The following is a 20,215-nucleotide window of genomic DNA, read 5'->3' on the forward strand; positions in this document are numbered from 1 at the left end:
AAAGTGTTGAAAAAATATAATGTGTCACTCACCTTTCAATTTGGCCGTTAAACGTCTTTCAAGGACGGTTTTTGTGGAGAACTTGTCTTGAAGTCAACCGCCGGCCACCATCTTGCCTGGTTTGGAATGCCAGCCACACCCTGTGTAACACGTGGTACTTCAACCACCTGTTGATCATTTCATTCCGATAATGGCATCAGCTTTTACATCGTCAAATATTGTTTAGTTTACTCCAAAGTCCCCCACTAAATTAATGAAAGCCTTAACACTTTATGGAAGTCTGAAAGCGCCGATTTCTTGTCTTAAAGTTAACGTTAATAAGCTACAAATAATAAACAACCATTACCTTACTGTTCCAGACAGTTAGAAACCCTGCTTCTATTTTTCTAACACATCTTTTCTCGGTAAAGGTCCTTTCTCTTAAGTCGAAACCCTTTCAATTATAGATCTAGTTCCCTAAATTACCATTTCAGGGAAACACGTAGCACGTCTGACAATTTGAGGCAATAGTATCGAAATCGCCATGGATCAAAAGCGCCCTCACAGCGGCAAAAGAAATCACTGCAGTGCTAGGAGCAACAGTTTGACGCGTCTGGTATCGAAATCGCCATGGATCAAAAGCGCCCTCACAGCGGCGAAAAAAATCACTGCAGTAAAAGGTACAATAGCTTGACGCTACTTTCCAAGCAGAGGTTTGGGTTTGGAGTTATTTTTGGCGTGTTTTTAGGCTTCTTTTATCGGGGTTTCTCCTTTGCGCTGGAAAAACACCCAAGGTTGGGTGAAAAAAAAATCCAGTGCAAAAGCAAAAGAGAAACCCCGATAAAAAGCCTAAAAACACGCCAAAAATAACCCCAAACCTCTGCTTGAAGAGTAGCTTGACGCGGCTGGCATCCAAATCGCCGTGGATCAAAAGCGCCCTCACAGCGGCGAAAAAAATCACTGCAGTGATAGGAGCAGCTTAGCCGGCCCTGCCGCTACATCTCTATGGTTGTATAGCCCAGTCAAAAGCTAAATACACTGTAATTTGACAAATTACACTGTATTTTTGACCGAAAACAGTGTATTACAAAGAAAACAGTGTATTGCAGGCAGATTACACTGTAATAGACAAATACGGCGTTTGTAAGACAGAATACAGTGTATCTGAGGAATCCACTGTATCGTGTACTGTAAACGCGTGTACTGTAAACGCGTGTACTGTAAACGCGTGTACTGTAAACGCGTGTACTGTAAACGCGTGTGGTGTAAACGCGTGTGGTGTAAACGCGTGTACTGTAAACGCGTGTACTGTAAACGCGTGTACTGTAAACGCGTGTACTGTAAACGCGTGTGGTGTAAACGCGTTTACAGTAAACGCGTAAACGCGACATCGGGCTAATGCAACAGTGTCTTTATCTGTTTGTCGATCAGTATATTCAGTGTTTTACCCAGGCGGCCAGACTCGTATTAGTCGTAAGGCGACGGGCGGAGAGTTTACGCGCGCGCCTTCGGGCCTTGGGTAGCCGTCCCCGACTCCACGCCCTCCCCGCACACCGCTGCGCATCAGACGGGCAAACCCTCCAGACCGCGCTAGCGTGCTGTACCCTGAGGGTTTCACCCTCTCTCGGCGGCAAAACGCACGTCGCTCCCCGAAAAAAATTAACGCCGCCGCCCCACAAGTCTGCGAAGCAGGCTAGCTGTGCCCTCCGCTACTAAGGTCTGCCGCCTCAACGAGGCACAGCGAGGGAGACCGTGAGTCGGGGACGGGCTCCCCAAGGCCCGAACGCGCGCGCGTGAACTCTCCGTCCGCCGCCCTACGCACGCCGCCGGACTGGCATCGGGCCGGCCAACTCCCCTCGGGATCAACTCCCCCGCGATAGGCGAGCGAAGGGCTCTTGGCTGCCGAAGAAAAACGGCTAACGGCCCGATACTAGTCTGGCTTCCGAAGTAGGAGGCCGTGAGTCGGGGACGGGCTACCCAAGGCCCGAACGGCGCGTAAACTCTCCGCCCGAACGTAGGGAGAGCACCCCGATCAAACTCCTTTCACCGGCCGTATCCGGAAATTCAAGCCGTACCCGCTCAAAAATTCTGGCCGTACCCGGAAATTCGTGCTGTACTCGCGAAAATTTCAAGCCGTACCCGGTAATTCGTGCCGTACCCTGTACTTTTTCGCCGTTCCCGATGGACATCTCCGGCACCTGTTCCGGCCCTGCCGCTACATCTCCGGCCCTGCCGCTTCACCTCCGGCCCTGCCGCTACCACCCCATGCAAATTTCCGTCTCGTATTAAGGCGACGACCGTTCTGAGAAAAGGCGACGACCGTTCGGAAAGGCGACGACCGTTCTGAGAAAAGGCGACGACCGTACGTAAAGGCGACGACCGTTCTGAGAAAAGGCGACGACCGTTCGGAAAGGCGACGACCGTTTACGAGACGGAAATTTGCGGCGTCGGCCGCACGGTCTCTGGAAAACTGACAGTTCTGCAAACTAGGAGACCGTGACCGGACCGAAAAATTAATATAAAACTTCAACATACGGCTTTTGTCTTCGGTGACATTTGTCGATGATTAAAAACGTACGACAGGGCTGCTCAAAACTTATTGAAAGTACTCAGCATTTTCTTGAAAAGTTGAAATTTGTGCTTGGAGCGGGTAAAAATTATAACCCCCAAGAGACCCTAATTTGGGACTTTGCAAACCGGAAGTGTAAAAAGAGGCGTGTCGTTGTTAATTGGAGATTTCAGCCACTCGCGGATTTCGGCGATTTGGGAATGGGCAAACGCCAGAGGCTCGTAAGGGGGTTTCAAGTTTTTACAAAAAAATTCATATTATGACTTTGCAAAATTGTTTACATGCCTGAAACCAATAATTTTATTTTTTGTAGGCTTTGAGAAAGATATTAAGAGACAAGTTATAAAAATTTACGTGTTTCTTGGGGCTAGAAAAATATTTCATTTTTAGACTGATTTTCACATTTATACTTCTTGGGTTTAATTCTGTTTGCGAAATAAATGTATGGATACAAAGAATGACTCATTTTACACATAATACTACATTGTTTTTGTAAACTGAACCATTTTTTAAACGTTTTGTACCTATTTATATACAGCAACCTGGTGATAATATACTGACCCGGCCTAATCCATTATGAGACCTTTGTTTCACACTTTGATTGGCAGAATTTATGTCTGACGTTTCCCAATTACCACTACCGTGGGTTAATAACCTTGAAATGTGCTCCTCTGTTCAAGAACGGCTTCTTTCTGCCGACTAACTCCATGTCGTGTTCCCGCCATGTTTAATATTGGGCTTATCTCATCTCCAAGCAGATGTTTGGAGGCTATTGAAATTGAAAAAGTCTAATTTTTTTTATTTATAGCTGTAGAGGCCTTCATCCTGGCTTAATGCACGGCACTACTTTGTTTGTTTGTTTGTTTTCCATGCTAATAAATAAATAAATAAATTCACAGGCATCATCTCCAAGAAGCTACCTTTAATACCAAAGATAGAACCTGCTGAAACATAACCACACAAAAAGCAATGATCATGATATGAATACACAATGCCATTATCATGCTACAGGAACAATGAACTTGTGGTTGTGATCATGAACTTTAGGTTCACATTTTCGAAGCTGAAAATAGCAAAGTGTGGTAGTCAATTAAATATTTTGCTTTCAATGCAGATCATATTCTCACCTTTTTTGATAATGCAAAATGTGCAAAATGCGGTGCTTGGCTCTACAACTTTCATTAGAAAGTAGAATATAACTAATTGTAATATGTACACACTCTTTAAAAGCTTGCCAGAAAAACAACTACTATGCATGTTTCCACATTGAATTTCCCTTTTCAAATTACAAAAAGCCTGAGGTATTTAGTGAATCAAGTACAATCAAGGTTTCAAACCTACAAAATAAGCAGAAAATAACCTGGTTCAAGCTTCCTAGGTTGTAAGCAGTTTTTGTCTAGTACAAAATAAAAGTTTGTTAATATCTAGACACATTTTCCTTATGTCTTTGTGGCCTTCATCTTTGAATTATTACGCACAATGCATCACCTCAAAACGTTGGCTCTGAAAAACCCCATACATTCTGCAGTCCACAAAGATGTCATGTATATCTCCAAACACATTGCATTTTGCTCATTGACAAACATTTGTATAAAAAAAAGGAACAAATAAGTAATATTTTCTGAAAAGCAACGAAATACATGTAACAGCTAATATTGTAGGCATAGTCTTAGTTAGGAAGCCAGCAACACACTAGAAACTATTCCTAAGATATGCTAAAACCATACACTTGATTCTTGATCATTTAGTTAACTTGGAAGCACTTGTTTTTAACATTGCTACTAGGGACAAAGCCCTAATCATTGCTAAACAAACTTTATTAGATATGTATTGAATTACTCTTGCTTCTTTAATCAACCGTCTTATTGCTTCTGTTAATTTTCTCTACTTGTATCACACCAATTTTGAATCAAACAAAATCTATACACCTTTCCACGGACTTCATTTTTGTCAGTAGTCAAGATTTGGTAAGTTATATACAGGCTTGCAAACTGATCTTCAAGCATAAAAAACACACCCAATTCAAGCATAAAACACAAGCTCCTCATTTCAATAGTTACAAGTCATTTTGTATTCAAAAGTTTCTACACCTAGACTTTACGAAGCACATTGCTGAGACAGCTACAAAATGATAAGAAATCAAAAAATACATTCTTCTGCTGTTTTAAAGCCCTTATGACAGAAAAAAAGACAAATATTGCCTTATATTTGGGAAAAGTTTTTGGACCGTTTCATTGCTTGCACTAAGATGCCCTCTTCTCTAAGACTTCTTGGATTTCTTCCTTAAGCCCGTCTCCCATGCCGCTGTTTCCCTCGTGTAGCTTCATCTCCAGAATCGAGCTGTTCTTTTCCAACATCTGTACCAGCTTCCGCCCGCCTCCAAACCCGATGTTGTTCCCTTCCAAGTCCACGGTCTGCAGCGTCTTGTTTTCAGACAAACCTTCCACCAACATGGACGCTTCGATGTTCGTCATCTCGCAGTAATCAAGATGGAGAGCCTTAACCGTCGTGTTGCTCTTCAGCGCGCTGGCGATCTTCTTCCAGCCGTCCGCAGAAATGCCCTTGTTGCCAGTCAGCATCAGAACCCGCGGGCCGCAATCGTGTTCGAGAAGACGAGACAAACTTTCCGCTCCGCTGTCGCCAAAGCCGCAGTCTCCAAGGTCAAGCTGCTGCAGGATGTATGGTGCTTTGCCCTTTGACCCTTCAACTTTCCCCTCATCTTGACCCTCAGATTTCCCAGCATCCTCAGAAGAAGAATCATCCTCATCTTCATCTTCCTCGTCATCACTCGGATTTTCGTCTTTTTCTTCTTCTTTTGCTTCCTCTGTTTTCTGTTCTTCTGGAGATGCAGATTCTGATGTTGATTTGTCATCTTTCTCCTCTTCAGCATCACTTGGATTCTCATCCTTTTCCTCTTCCTTCTTTCCCTCCTTCTCTCCGCCTTCTGGCTCTTTTTCTTCCTCTTCTTTTTTGTCAGCGCCAGTGTCCTCTGGTTGGTCAGACTTTTCTGATGCGGCAGTTTCTGGTTGGTCAGGCTGCTCTGATGTTGCAGGCTCTGGTTGGTCAGGCTGCTCTGATGTGGCAGCCTCTGGTTGGTCAGACTTTTCTGATGTGGCAGGTTCTGGTTGGTCAGACTTTTCTGATGTGGCAGGCTCTGGTTGGTCAGGTTGTGGTGATGTGGCAGGCTCTGATTGGTCTGCCTTGGACGAGTCATAGATGGAGATGAGGCCATCTGCGATAGTCGTCACACCCTCATCACCAAGGGGGTTACCATGGAGGCTGCAGAAAAACACAGGAGCACAATTTTTCAAAACATATAATTTTTGTGATCTAAACTGAAATCTATTGCAGGAAATGAAACTGTAAATCTTTTATCCACTAAGTTGTATTCATCTGTTTCCTACTTACAGTAGAACCTCTATGGAAGGTTTAGTCCTCAGGGTGTCCACAACAGAAGCTGCTCCCTCAGGACCAACTTTGTTCAGGTTGAAGTTCAGCATCTGTGGATACAAGAAAAATGCAAATTTGTTTTAACCATTGCAACATAAAACAAAAAAAGAAAATTTCAGCTGAAAATGGAATCATGCAGCATATCAGTAGTGTCATGTTTTCTTTATGATATGTTTATGGCAATCTCTTTCACCAACCCTATTAAAAATGCACAAAAACTATGTGAATAAATAATAAAAAATTATATGATGTTCTGACCTTAATAGAGGCTGGGGACTTCTTGACGGCATCACAGAGTTTCTGAGCGTTGGCATCGTCGACCGAACCATTCCTCATGACGAGGGAGGACAGCATGTCACTTTTCTCCATCAGGGACACCAGCTCATCAACCTGGAGGCAAGCAGAAAAAAAATTATTTTTTAAGAAGTTTGCTCAACAGTGCGGCCTGCCAGGGATTTGAACCCAGAACCTTCGGATTCTGAGTCAACGACCTAAACAACAACTTGAGACAGATTGCCACTAAAAGAAACGTCTGACGTTTTCAAAATCATATCCAGTTGCTAGAATAACTGCTTTTTGGCGTATCGTATTACCTGGATGTCTAACCTTCATCGACGTGCCACTAAAAGACTTCTCAAAATATTCATGATAGCATAACCCAAAACATTTCAATCAGTGGCTTACAGTGAGTCTTGTTTTGTGGTGAACTGAAATAAAACGAAGTCTAACCTGTTCTTGGTCCAGCCTGTACCCTGATAGGTCGGCCTCTGTCTTGTTCTCGACCAATGGAGCGAGAGGATCCGTCAGCTCGACACTCCGCGCCGACTCCGGCTGACTTTGCACCTCATCCTTCTCTTCAGCTGAAGAAATTCAGACAAATTTTTTATTGTATATGAAATCTGAGATGCATGTATACTTTAATCTTCTCTGTGCTGCCTAACCCCATACTTACTTGTACTTGTACTTGTTGAGGTCTCCTCGAGTCAGTCGTTCGAGTGGCCTGCGCACAGAACTCGTCTCTTCCTCAACAGTCTCCTCCATTTCTTCCTATCTCTTGCTAATTCCTTAAGCTCTTCTAGACTGATACTAGGCTGAGACTGATACTAACCCCATAACCAGTGTACAAATTTGGTGCAAAAACAACGACCATAGCAAGCTGAAGGTTAGATTCTGAGGCTGTCTTCTCCTAACTTACTGTGCATGACATGTTAACTTCTTAATATCATAGTGATTTTACCATCAAGTGGCTTCATTTTGAAGATGCTAGCAATTTCGGTAACTCTTTTTTCTGACATGCCAACTCTACAGTATGTCATACATACATGGCTGTCAATTTCAATTTTCCCCAGCTGAAATTGTCACTCAAAAAATTCAAAATTACCATTGAAAGTTCACATCTTACCTTAAACTCAAAGTTTTCATAAATAATAAGTCTGTCAATATACAGAGAACATAGGAAACTGTTTCCTTAAAGAAAGTATCAGATTCTATTTGCCTTCGACTGAAGGCTATGCCTTCGGAGAAGGTTATGAAATCGGGTTTGCACTGTTTGGCAGATTAGGCACGATAACTCTTGAAGGCAAGGTCCGAGGTTCACGATTTTTGGCAGGCAGGTTGATTTAGGGGTGGCCATTGTCAAGGCTAAAAATGGGCTTCGTGGGGGGTTCCTAAGTCACTGTAGTTGACCTTGGTTTTTGGTGTTTTTTCCTTGTCATCAAGATATCTCGAGAATCCTTAAATGGATGTTCATTATTTTTAGTGGGCAAGTTACCGTTGAAAATGCCGAGGTCAAGTTCAAAGATGGGCCCCGTGGGGGTTTCTATGTCACTGCAGTTGACCTTTGTTTTTTGTGTTTTTTCTTGTCATCAAGATAACTCGAGAATCTTTAAATGGATGTTCATGTTTTTTAGTTGGCAAGTTACCATTGACAATACCAAGGTCAAGTTCGGATATGGGCTTCGTGGGGGGTCCCACGTCATTGAATTAGAAGGTACTGCAGCGAAACTTCTGGTTTTAAATCTCGTGATATGGACGTGCTAGGGTCATGATTTTTAGATGGTAGGTAGCTCTCGTGCTCAGAAAGAAGTGCCGTAAGTTTGGGCCCCGTAGCAGCTTGTTTGGGAAATGCAGAGGCATTTGTTTGAAAATGTTTGAAGTAGGATAGCTCAAGAAACGGTTGACGAATTGTTGTTATTTTTGATATCTCGGTAGCTTAAGTGATGCTTGACCTAATTAGATGACGATTATGCAAATCACGATCTAATTTTCATAATTAATGACAAAAGTCTATAAATCTGCTACGTTCCATGATAGAACAATTAAAATGGTGGCATATTTAATCAAGAGGAAGAGGAACATTGACAGATATTAATTATGTAAATTGTGACCCAATTTGATTAATTAATAAGAGAAATCTATATGTCTTTCATACTGCACTAGACCTTTTTGTTTCCACCCTCTGTGGATTACATTGATTTATGCCCACAAGGATAGCTGGAAAAAACTTTACCTGTTGTTGAAACAACAGAATCCTTGCGAAATTGGCGAAAGTGGCGCTTAATGCTGCATTAATACTGAAAGTTTTAATACTGGGTTAATGCTGGGTTAACGACTCGGCCAGCCTTCAAACACACATAGATACATCATTCATAATGTACAATGTAGAAAAGGCAATCTTTCTTTTTATTAATGTTTGTTTACATGTACTGGAGCAACTGCATAACTCTTGTAAAATTTGTGAACCCTGACACAAGACTGCACAAATGTATGTGCTAATGTTGTAGGGAATACAGGAAACCTATTCATATCTAGGTTAAAACAACAAGTTACAGACAGGAAGCTGTCAACATTGGTTTTAGTTGAAAAAACGTTTTCTTTGAAATTGTTTGTTGAAAAAACATTAGTGGCCCAGTGCCCCAGCAGAGCGTGTCTTTATTTGTCAGGTCCGTCGGCCCCCAGTGTGAACATCTGGAATTAGCCTGGTTGCCAGACCCATAGCACACTGGACACAAAGTATCACAGTGCTCACTGAGTCTACTTTGTGTCCAGTGTGCTATGGGTTTGGCACCCAGGCAAATCTGGAATATGCATAATGTGAATAGGTTTCCTGTATTCCCTACAACATTAGCATGTACATTTGTGCAGTCTTGTGTAGTACATTTGTGCATATCGTATCGTATTATGCAACAGAAGTTGAAGATTTAAACCCGATATAAGGTCACAAACTTTGTTTTAATCGAGAACATTGTTGGTATACTGTACACAATGGCCAGGTCACTAGAATAAGGTGGTCTGAACGCATTGAACAGTATCTAATCTTTATTAAGCTTTGTTGCTTTAGCGAGGAGCACGGCGGTATTCTATGAATGACTTTGAGTTTGATGCCTGTAATCTTCTTCATAATGGGTCGTGTGGAGAGGGAATAGAGAAGCTCTGCCTTGAAAGGATAGATTTTCACGACCATATTATGGTCCGGTGGGCCCCCACAAGAAAACTAACATAGCCAAACTGCGTCGCCAACCTGAGAAATAACCAGTAAATAACTACCAGCTCAAAAATTGAAGATTGTTAAATTGCAACTAGGATACATATTTTATTTGAATTCTATCCTGGATAAATTGCATTGACAGGATAGACTGGGACGGTTAGGTAGGTCACCCGAGGCTGTCACCTCAGCCCTGCCAGTCGTACCTCTGGGGACGTCCCCGGAGGACCTGGGCTAATCTATACCACCATCCGGGCTGGTATAGAAAGTCGGGCTGTTTCCTGCTAAAAGTTTGATACGACGGTCCCTCTAACAAGTAAGGCACAATGAGTGTCTCCTTGTGGGGGAAGATTAACTTTCTACCAGGCACCATGGATCGCTGGAAAAATAGTAGAAAACGGCCAAAAAAAGGGAATAGTTTGCCGCTAAAGGGTCAGTTAGCCCGCTAGAGAGATGCAACTCACCGGAAGGAACCCATTTATCTTACATACCACATACCATCACAACAATTGGCCAGTTTGTGTGATTTTGTAGTGCAATTGTTTTCAATGTATTGGACATCGCACGCTTCAACAACACTGGCTGCATAGAAGAAGAATTTAGTTGAAGGAGCTTTTGCCGTTTTGAAGTTTGGATCACCGCGTATCGGAGGGAAGAAAACAACTTTTCGCGGCCAGACTCCCCAGGCCTATTCTCCTCTCCTTTTTGCCGAATTCTACGATCCGTAGTTCCGTAGAAAGACATGGTACAGGCTTGGGAAATAGTCTGTTGCTTCGTTCACAAAAAGACTCTCTGGCCACTATAACTATCATCTTCAAAAAAACCTACACTATACACACACACAACACCCACCAAAACAATATCACACTGTCGAAGGCATGAGACCTCCGAACTCTAGTTCTTAAAGAAAAGGAGCTTTTTTTAAGGTCTTACCTGTGGCATCAGCCTCTTTGCTGTCCCCTTGGCCTGACTCAGCCTCACTCTCCTTCCCGGGACTCTCCTCCTCCTTCTCACTCTCCTTCCCAGAGTCCTCATTGTCAGACTCATCATCATCATCGCTCAGCTCCACCTCTGATTGGTGGGAAGTTTCCTTGGTTGCCTCGGCGATGGCTTCTGTTATACTCTCTTTAGTGGACCCTGAGAAAAATAACCATACATTATAAAAGTCCTTCAATGGGATATGAAACAAAAGAGCATTTTTTTGGAAAGATAGGAAACTATATCATGATAAAACAAATTATTGAAACAACAAACAACTCTTGAATAAAAGAAAAATGGTGAAGTATGAAAATACTGTGCAAATAACAGAATGATGTAAAAGTACTAGCTATAGCATGTCTCTGTTGCAGTCAATTCAATACATGGCAGGAGTAGGCTGTGTGTGGATGTGTGCTATCACACATACATGTAGTACTAATACATGTAGTAGCAATAATGTGTCACATACTTCACTGGCATGTGGTCTACTCCAAACTACATGTACCTGGTCATGCCTACATGTACATGTAGAAAATGTAAGCTCTACTTGGCTTTTGCCATGCTGGTTGGAAGTATCTAATGAATAAAAGTCATACTACAAATAAGCATTGTGTTCAGTGTATGCTGTTGTAGTAGCAGTGAAGAATCAAGAAAAGTATAATTTTCTCTGAACAAGATTGACATTTTTATTGTTTAGAATGTAGTTACTAAACTCACCACCAGTCTCCTCATCCTTTTCACTCTCGGCTTTTTCTGTACTTGTCTGTGACTCTGCTCCGTCATACATCCCTCGACCATCCTTTTTCTCGCTTGCTTCCGACTCTGCCTTCTCGGATTCTCCAGCCTCTGATTTGTCAGCCACAGATTCGGGTTTGTCCTTCTCAGAGTCTGCTTTCGGGACTTCTGGCTCCGTATTCTCGGCCACAGATTCAGATTTTTGTGACGCGTTGTCGTCTTTGTCTTCCGCAGATTTCTCTGACTTCACGCTCTCTGCTTTTTCCGACTTGTCGCTATCGGATTTTCCGCTCTCTTTTTCTGATGCGACACTTTCCGCTTTCTCCTCTTCACTCTCTGTCTTCTCTGTGTGCACACTCTCTGCTTTGTCTTCCTGGCTTTCTGGCTTTTCGGACCGAACGCTTTCCGCTTTTTCCGACTGCATGCTTTCTGTCTTCACGCTCTCGGCCTTCTCGAGCTCAACGCTTTCGGGGACGCTCTCTGCTTCTGAGGAACTTGCTTTTGCGACTTCCTCTGGTGGAATCTCTTCTACGACCTCTTCTTGGACGGATTCGGTTTTCTCCGCTGGTTTGTCAACTTCATCCTCGATTTCAGAGTCAGAATCTGAAGAAGATGATGATGATGAGCTTGATGATGATGATGATGACCTTCTCTCAGTCTTACTCCCTGTCAAGGTCAAAGGAAATATAGAACGTCAGTGAGTGACAAAAAGGTCAAAGCAACAAATACCTAGCAGTAACTGCATTTTACAAACATTAGACTTAAAAACAAACTAAAAACATAGTTACTGTAATGCATCAAGCATTGAATGGAAAATCACCAGAATATTGTATCAGGCCACATAAACTTGATTAAATGATCCATGAAAAAAGTTGAGGCCTAACAGATAAATGTTTCGTGCCTTACAAAACACTATTAGTAAAACACTCACCTGCAATTTTACCACCCTGTTCTAAACCATGACACTATATAAAACGTTGTTTTGTATTTTCCCGAAAATCAGGTCAACATAAGCTGCCAAGAAGTGAAAAACAACAACTTCAAAACATCCTACAAACCACAATTCCTATTTCTAAAGAAAGATGACTGACTCGAAACAAAACCATGAAGTGTGCAACGACAAGTGCATTAGATCTACACCCCTAGGATACGGTAGGACGATCCACATTTGACATGCAGGTGGTTGTGGGACCAGTCCACTCAACATACACCACAAGGGGTGACCAGAAGAGAGATGTGCAAGGAGAAAAATATGAAAACACTACTACATGCACAAGAACAACATCCTTAAGGAAGAAAAAAGCCTTACGTCAAGTCATCAGGTCAGAAAATAACAGGAACGGTGCTCCAAGAAACCCTCAGAGGCAAAAGTTACCCCTCCAAGTCAAGAAAGCTCAACAACATTAAAATCATTGGCTGCATGAAGTGTGCATGTATTTACACTGTACAAATGCGTACAAGACTTGAAGAGACTTTATTCAGTAAAAGAACAATTAAAGGAATCACAGATGTCTAAAGAGGGTACCGGAGTAACTGTTGCTATTTTGAGGCCAAGAACGGGCAAGATAGTTATATCATTCTATGCATGATTACAAATTGATTGAACTCATTGTCATTCAATTCATCCACCAAAAAGATTACAGACTTTGTATCATGCTATTAGCACATGTACAGACGGCAAGATCAACTTGTCAAGAAACTGGCAATGCGGCAAATTAACCCTTCAGAGCTTAATATTAGATTGAAAGGATCAAGATCAGTCCACAACTTTCTGGTTTGCAAAGTCAAGAATCATGACATTGTACAATGCAAATCCCCCAACTCCATACATTCAAATCTTTCCTCAGTGTTGCCCTGGCTGCTTCTGATTAACAAATATAGACATTAACATCAATAATCTGTTGTGTTCTGATTGTTCTTATACAGTCATGTATCATGACAACAATATTGACGTGTACTCCCTTGGTTCAAGCACTTAAAATTGAAACTAAATAATGAATCAAAGATTTCCTGGACTCCCAAAGAGAGCAGATTCTACCTTACAAATGACTTGTACACCCTTGCTATTCATAATGCTTCTGAATAATTACACATTGGCACAATCATGCTTATGTTGTCCACTAATTATAGTATTTCTCGTGATTCAATGTAGGTAGAATTTACCATAGTCTGCAAGCTTTCTTGAATATTCATATTCATCAATATTGTAGTAAGGACAGAGAATTGGCAACCTTAAAAACACTATATATAATATCATACTTTTGTCACTGCTGGTTAATAAGTAAGCAATGCTCAAATCATAATTAATAATTTACTTATCATTAATAATTAGACAGAGGAATGTTAGAGATTATATAATTATATGATTAGTACAATTAACAGTAATTTCAATGCACTACATTGTAGCATTGTCAAGTACAATGTATGACTAAATAAGTTAGCATTGTTAGTCAATAAGTTAGCAATTAGTTAATACCAAACTTATCAAATTTCGGGCAGACCTTGGTCCGTTTCCATGGGAACCTCCTCCTCCACCTCGACCTCTGCGACCTCCTCCTCCTGCTTAATTTCCTCCTTCAGCTCCTCCTCTACTACTTCTTCCTTGGATCCCTCCTCCTCCTCCATAATTTCATCTTCTGCATCTTTTCCTTCCTCCTCTGCGATTTCCTCGTCTTCAGACTCCGGCGGGGTGTACTGCTGATCCTTAGCTTCATCTTTGGCACATAATGAGACACGGGGTTTGGCACACTATTTCCTTTCTTTGGCCAGTTTTTGCAAAGTGTTCATGAATGTGTTTTTGTGTTTTGTCTTTGTTTTGTGGTGGAGACCATTTTGTATGTGTTGGGAACCGATGTATGTCATACATGTATGTGTGTGTGTTTGTGTGTGTGTGTTTCTGGATAGTATTCAGTACTAAGGACAGGCATAGTGTGTGTGTGTGTGTGTGTATCTGGATAATATTCAGTACTAAGGACAGGCATGTTAACACAAGTGTGTGTGTGTGTTTGTGAGTGTGTGTGCATGTGTATGCAGATATGGGCATGAATAGCATTCAGCACCAAGGACAGGCACATTTACGTGAGTGTATGTGTATCTGGATAGTGTTCAGTACCAAGGACAGGCATATTTACATATGTGTGTGTGGATAGCATTCAGTACCAAGGACAGGCATATTTATATATGTGTGTGTATCTGGATAGCCTTCAGTACCAAGGACAAGCATGTTAACATGAGTGTGAGTTTATCTGGATAGCGCTCAGTACCAAGGACAGGCATGTTTACACGAGTGTGTGTGTGAGTGTGACTGTGTGTGTGTGTGTGTGTGTGTATCTGGTTAGCATTCAGTACCAAGGACAGGTATGTTGACATGTGTGTGTGTTTATCTGGATAGTGTTCAGTACCAAGGACAGGCATGTTTACATGAGTGTGAGTGTATGTATATTGGATAGCATTTAGTACCAAGGACAGGCATGTTTACGTGAGTGTATGTGTGAGTGTGACTGTGTGTGTGTGTTTGAGTGAGTTGGTTCTCTTTCTGATTTTCTTTCCTTTAACAGGACCGAATCCTTACATTACCTTTTTATCTAAGTGGCACTTAGAATGTGATGAACTGATGTTCAAAATTAGTTTTAACAAGAAAACACTCAGCTTCTCTTGTCATCTAATTTAATACTAGTGTGATGAAGTTCTACAAATAGATTGTTTTAAATTTTTCATGAAATCAATTAAATTTGTAAAAATTATCACTTAGATTAATCACTACCTATTAGATCTACTTAAACCTAAAAAGTTTCAAATTGATAACTTTTATTCCAAACAGTTTTTCAAACAATGTAGTAACTGTTATACTTCAGTTATATTTCAAAAGATTAAGAAAACAACATGTTTTGCTACTTTCACTTTGCAATTGATACTATAAACATGATTGGAGATTGAAAATTTTCTTTTCCTTTCTCAGTGACCTCCTATCTTTAAGGTGTGAAGTAACTCCTTCAACCTTCGAGCCTCGTCTTCCGTTCCTGACTCAACCTCAGTTCCTTCTGGGTCAAATTCTGTCTCACTCTCTGACAAATCTTGAGAAAGATACGTCTTCAAAGCTTCATCTAGAGTATCTGACATTTCTTCTGTGTCTTCACTCTCAGACAATAGAGTTGTTCTTTTTGTCAAATTTTTGCCTGCTGTAGTTTGTTTATTTGTTGTTTCATCGTTCCCTACAATCATCTGTTTACTTGGACCATCTTCAATCAAAATATTGTTCGTGACGTCTGAGTTTTGTTCTGGTACGTCGGCCAAAACAGCACTATCCAAACCGAAATGCTCTGAACTTTCGGTTTGACCGTAAACAACTTCAAGGTCGTCTGACTGTTGTTCCTTATGCCCTGCCCTTGAGTCAAGGTCAGATTCTATCTCAGTTTCCGACAGCTCTTGTGACAGGTATGTCTTTAAGGCATGGTCAATAGTATCTGAGGAGTCTGAGGAGTCATAGTCAAGTTCGGCCGACAAGTCACTCTTAGAATCATGGGGGCTTGTCAGCGTGTCATTTGTTCCATTGTCTGTTCTGTCAGCCATTATGACCTCTGGATTGTGATCTACAGTACCTTGAAGGTCATCACCAAAAAGAGCACTTTGTTCATCACAGTCTGTGTCATTTCTAGGCTCATTATTGAAACCTTCCAAAGAAATTTCAGCATCTGTTGTGAAGTGTGTTTCTGTGTTTTGCTCGTTTTCTGCTAGATGCAAATTGTCTATCATTTCTACCCTAGCCATTTTGACCCTTGACTGTGGTTCTGGTTCTGAGTCAGAGAATGATGTGTATGAGTCAGTGTGGGTTGTGGTGTCAGTGTGGGTTTCAGTGTGTGTCTCAGAGACAGTTTCATGGTCTTGCAAGACGTCTTGTGTAGTTTTACGCAAGTCGGTAAGACTGCTGATTGAATAGGAGGGTGTGTGACGTGTGTTTGAGCTTTGATTGACATCTGTCAATGTGAGGCTGTCAGTTTCAGAGTCTGTCAACTGTGTCACATCCGTCAAGTCAGAGGCAGCCATGTTTGTCAAGGTCGTCGGGTTGTCCCCCTCAAGGTCAGAGGAAACTTTGTTCACCTGCATTTCTGCAGCGTGACCCCTCTTGAACTCTGACCTTTGGGACTGGAGGTCAGTCCAAGTGTTTGTCGTTACGTAAGTCAGTCGATCGTCGTAACAGTTACTGTCATTGTCAGTCTGTTGCATGTTGGTCAGTTGTGTCATACTTGTCCTCTCTTGTAAAAATATAAAGAACTTTATGTAAAAATTCAAATGATCAACAACTGCAATAAACCAATAAAAACATGGAATAAAATCTACTAAAAGTTTAAATATATGAATTTAATATGCATCCCAAAAATGCATGCATGATATTTCAGAAAGAGCAACTATTAGAGCTAGAATAGACAGGGACATACATGTATCTATCGATGAATGCTTCTACATTGTATTGTTGCAAAAGGGAAATCATTACATTCTTCACGTACATTTGTAATTCAATGTACATTTTGTGTACTCAATTTTAGGTTGTAAAATATTGAAAGACAAAGAAGTCACTTTGATTATACTGATAAATTTGGAACAAAGATTGGATATTAATCTGCATCCAAAATTATTATCTTTCTCCATGGAAATGGCTTGTATTTTCCCTGTGCATCATATTTATATTTTTAGTATCAGTTTTCATAATGATAATGGCAAATCATGTTTTGTTTGTTGAACAGTAGGCCAAAATCTCAAGATGGATTATTAGATCATGTAACTTAAGACTTACCTTCTTTCTTAGAACTCTCTCCAGACTCTTCACTTTCCTTTTCTGTCTCTCCTTCTTCTTCAAAGTCTTCCTCGTAATTATCAGTCTCTGCAAAAGTAATTCAAGCAAAAAATTGTCATCATTAATGATATCGAAGACCACTGTTGATTTTAAGGACCCTCACCAAGAGTTTGGAATGGCTATACCACAAAAATCCACCTTTGAACTTTCACCTGTTACAAAACATAGATAACACTGGTCACTTATGACTTGGAAACGGAAATAAACCTATGAAATTATGAAATGAAATTTGCTTTGAATCTAAATACATGCATCCAATATGTAGTCAAAAATGCATGCATAAGATCATAAACATTAAAGACATTGCTCTTAAACTTTAAGAAAAATGTGTTAGAAAACCTATGTGCTTCACCTTATTTTTCACAATAAAGATGTGATATTTTATGCCAATCATGTTTCCAAATCTATAGTGACCAGTGTTTTAGCCTTTTAACCCTATCCCAGTATCCATTCTTCCATGTAAGAAACCAACAGGTACCCCTGGTGCTGAGACTAAGAAAAAACATGTTAAGAATGTGCATTGAACAAAAAAGGACTTAATGATTATTATAAAACCCTGTTGAGGGTCTGGAAACAGACTGAGGAATTAGGGTGGATGTTGGAAAATTCTACTCAGTGCAGAACACCGGAGGGTAAATCTGTAAACCTTCAGTTTTCTCTTCTGCTGTTTCTTTAACCTCATCTTCGATGTCCATCTTTGTATCATCATCATCATCATCAGCTGGCTGTTCTGTTGGGGTGGGGCCATCGCTATGGAAACCATCACTATGGAAACCATCCTCAGCGACCTCGATGCCATCTGCTATAATTTCATCGATGACGGAAGCTTCGTTTGAACTTTTCTCTTCCTCAGGGTTTCGGATTTCTTCAACCTCGACAATGCTTTCCGCATCTTCTCCCATCATGCTTTGTGCTTCGTTACCATGATGCACTTCGACCTCCACTACTGACTGACTTCTTCCAGAGGACGGACGTTTGGGCTCAGTTGCAAGTTCTTCTGGGATTGAATGGCCACCAACATCACTGGAACTCTCCCTTCCCATCATGCTCTGAGTGTCTTCTCCCACAATGCTTTGCTTCTCTGATCCCATAGTGCTTTGCTTCTCCTCCCTTGGGGTCGGACTCTGGACTGCTTCCATTGGTTCAGGAGGTTTAGACTCGGCTGGTTTGACACTTTGATCTACAGATGTTGACTTTTGGCTCTGATCTATGGCATTTGGTTGCTTTCTGCTTCCCTCTGTTTTCTCTGTGCTTGTGTGGGAAGCTGCACTCTGAAGGTCAAACGTCAGCTTTCTGTCACTGTGTCCCTGTTTTTCAGGGGCTGCACGCGACGTGCGAGGATGAAATATTGACAACAAGGATTAGAATTCAAAGCAGATATGAAAAACATACGATCTGTGAAGAAGATTTGTACTGAAAATAAGACCAGCATGTCTCTTACAATACCCACCACCTGAAAGCAAAATAATGCAAAATATGATCTAATCAGAGATGCAAATGTAGCATCTCATTCTTGCACATTTTCTGCAATAACCTGAGCCAAGTTGTGAGTGTGATTTGAGACACATCAAATCAACTCTTTTTTGGACAAAATTTATCACTAAGGACAGACCTGTTTGCCTGTTTGTGGATGATACTTAGCACTAAGGATGTTTCTTTTTATTAACTTGACAGTCTTACGACACCTGGCAGAATTGTTAAGATAAGCATTTGAAGACTTAAAAGATAACCCACCTGTCTCTTCCTTGCTCTTCTTCTTCCCTTTTGGAGGTCGTGGCTGACGCGGTACACCTTCAGCTGCCTGACACCTGCAACAACATTCAACAATATTGTCTCTTGATTTATTTCATATCTGATTTGCTTGTCTATTTTGTAGTTTAACATCTGTGTCCATAATATCACCAGGGTCCATCTTTTCCCTGCATGGGTGGAAACTGGCGGGCAACCAAAATTGAATAATATGGTATGAACCATATAAAAATAAAAATCGTGAATTACAGTATAACATCTGTGTCCATAATATCACCAGGGTCCATAATATCGCCACCTTGAGAAACAGTGTGCTTAAAGATATTTTTACTGCAACATACTATAGATATGTACATTTGAGGTGTGCAGGAGTGCATACCAGAAGTATGTTGCAGTAAAAATATCTTTAAGCACACTTTTTCTCAAGGTGGCGATAGTATGGACCCTGGTGATATTATGGACACAGATGCTAATACTGTAATGTCTATTCACGATTTTTTGTTTATATGGTCACAGTTTATCATAACTGTGAACAAATATTCTATATCGTGCAAATGACACATTATAGATAATATTTCAATTATAGAGTACATTGAAATAGAACATGTTATTCAATTTCGGTTGCCCGCCAGTCTCCACCCATGCAGGGAAAAAGGGGGTCTTTTACACTTGGCAACAAACACGACATGTACAATCAAGGACATTATATAGAGCAAGGCCACGGTCTGTGTAACATCCTTGTATATAGAGACATTGATGGATTTTCCCAAAGAAATTCTACATATGGCACAGCCAAGGAAATGATAGGGAAACTTACAATGGGTTCTTTCAGGCTATCATACTATCCATTCTGTACACGTTTCGCTGTTACTGTGAGCATTTGGCAAGGTTGGCAGAACTTTTGTATCTCAAAAGGGGACCCCCAAGTGCGAGCTGTTGAATGATTTAAAGATTAATAATGTGGAGTCTGCGTAACTGGACGATGTTGATAAAGATAAACAAATTCAAGTCCAACCACCCACTGAGCCTGGTATCGCTGCCAATCTGTACAGCCCCTGCAGTTGACAAGCTCACAGTCCTACGAGCAAGTCGAGCTTTTCAAAATGGCTCAGATAGGGCTATTTTCAGTAACCCTTGTCGTCTGTAGCTTGCTGTACAACGGCGTATCATCAGCGGTGGAAGAGAAAAATGAAGAGGGACTCTGTTCCCGACAGCTCAACAACAACCAGAACATCACGGTTGTGGCAGCGCCCGGGCCCGTTGGACCAAAAGGGGACATGGGGCCGAAAGGTATGAAAATGACAACTACAGCAACCATGGCCTGGTATCCTTACCATGCATGGGAACCTCCCCTGTATCTGTAAGGCAAGGAGTGTTCCATCGATTTACCAGTTTGTACGTTCGCAGGTCCCGCCGGTAC

General features: G+C 41.3%; 1 protein-coding gene across 1 annotated transcript in view; it reads right to left on the reverse strand.

Annotated features, from left to right (window-relative positions):
* Positions 1–3,459: 3,459 nt before the first annotated feature.
* The window catches only part of LOC109476267 (glutamate-rich protein 3-like), a 31,424-nt gene continuing 14,668 nt past the window's right edge, over positions 3,460–20,215 (reverse strand). The window contains exons 9-18 of the mRNA XM_019777152.1: positions 18,781–18,854; positions 17,693–18,367; positions 16,987–17,073; positions 13,697–13,909; positions 11,178–11,861; positions 10,416–10,619; positions 6,728–6,858; positions 6,257–6,388; positions 5,957–6,048; positions 3,460–5,827 (exon numbers count right to left, since the gene is read on the reverse strand). Of these exons, the coding sequence (XP_019632711.1) occupies positions 4,792–5,827; positions 5,957–6,048; positions 6,257–6,388; positions 6,728–6,858; positions 10,416–10,619; positions 11,178–11,861; positions 13,697–13,909; positions 16,987–17,073; positions 17,693–18,367; positions 18,781–18,854 (3,328 nt within the window). The 3' untranslated portion in view covers positions 3,460–4,791. The remainder of the gene's footprint in view (positions 5,828–5,956; positions 6,049–6,256; positions 6,389–6,727; positions 6,859–10,415; positions 10,620–11,177; positions 11,862–13,696; positions 13,910–16,986; positions 17,074–17,692; positions 18,368–18,780; positions 18,855–20,215) is intronic.

This window comes from Branchiostoma belcheri, unplaced genomic scaffold (genome assembly GCF_001625305.1).
Source record: "Branchiostoma belcheri isolate BF01 breed outbred unplaced genomic scaffold, Haploidv18h27 scaffold37, whole genome shotgun sequence".
In the NCBI taxonomy this organism is placed as follows: Eukaryota; Metazoa; Chordata; class Leptocardii; order Amphioxiformes; family Branchiostomatidae; genus Branchiostoma; species Branchiostoma belcheri.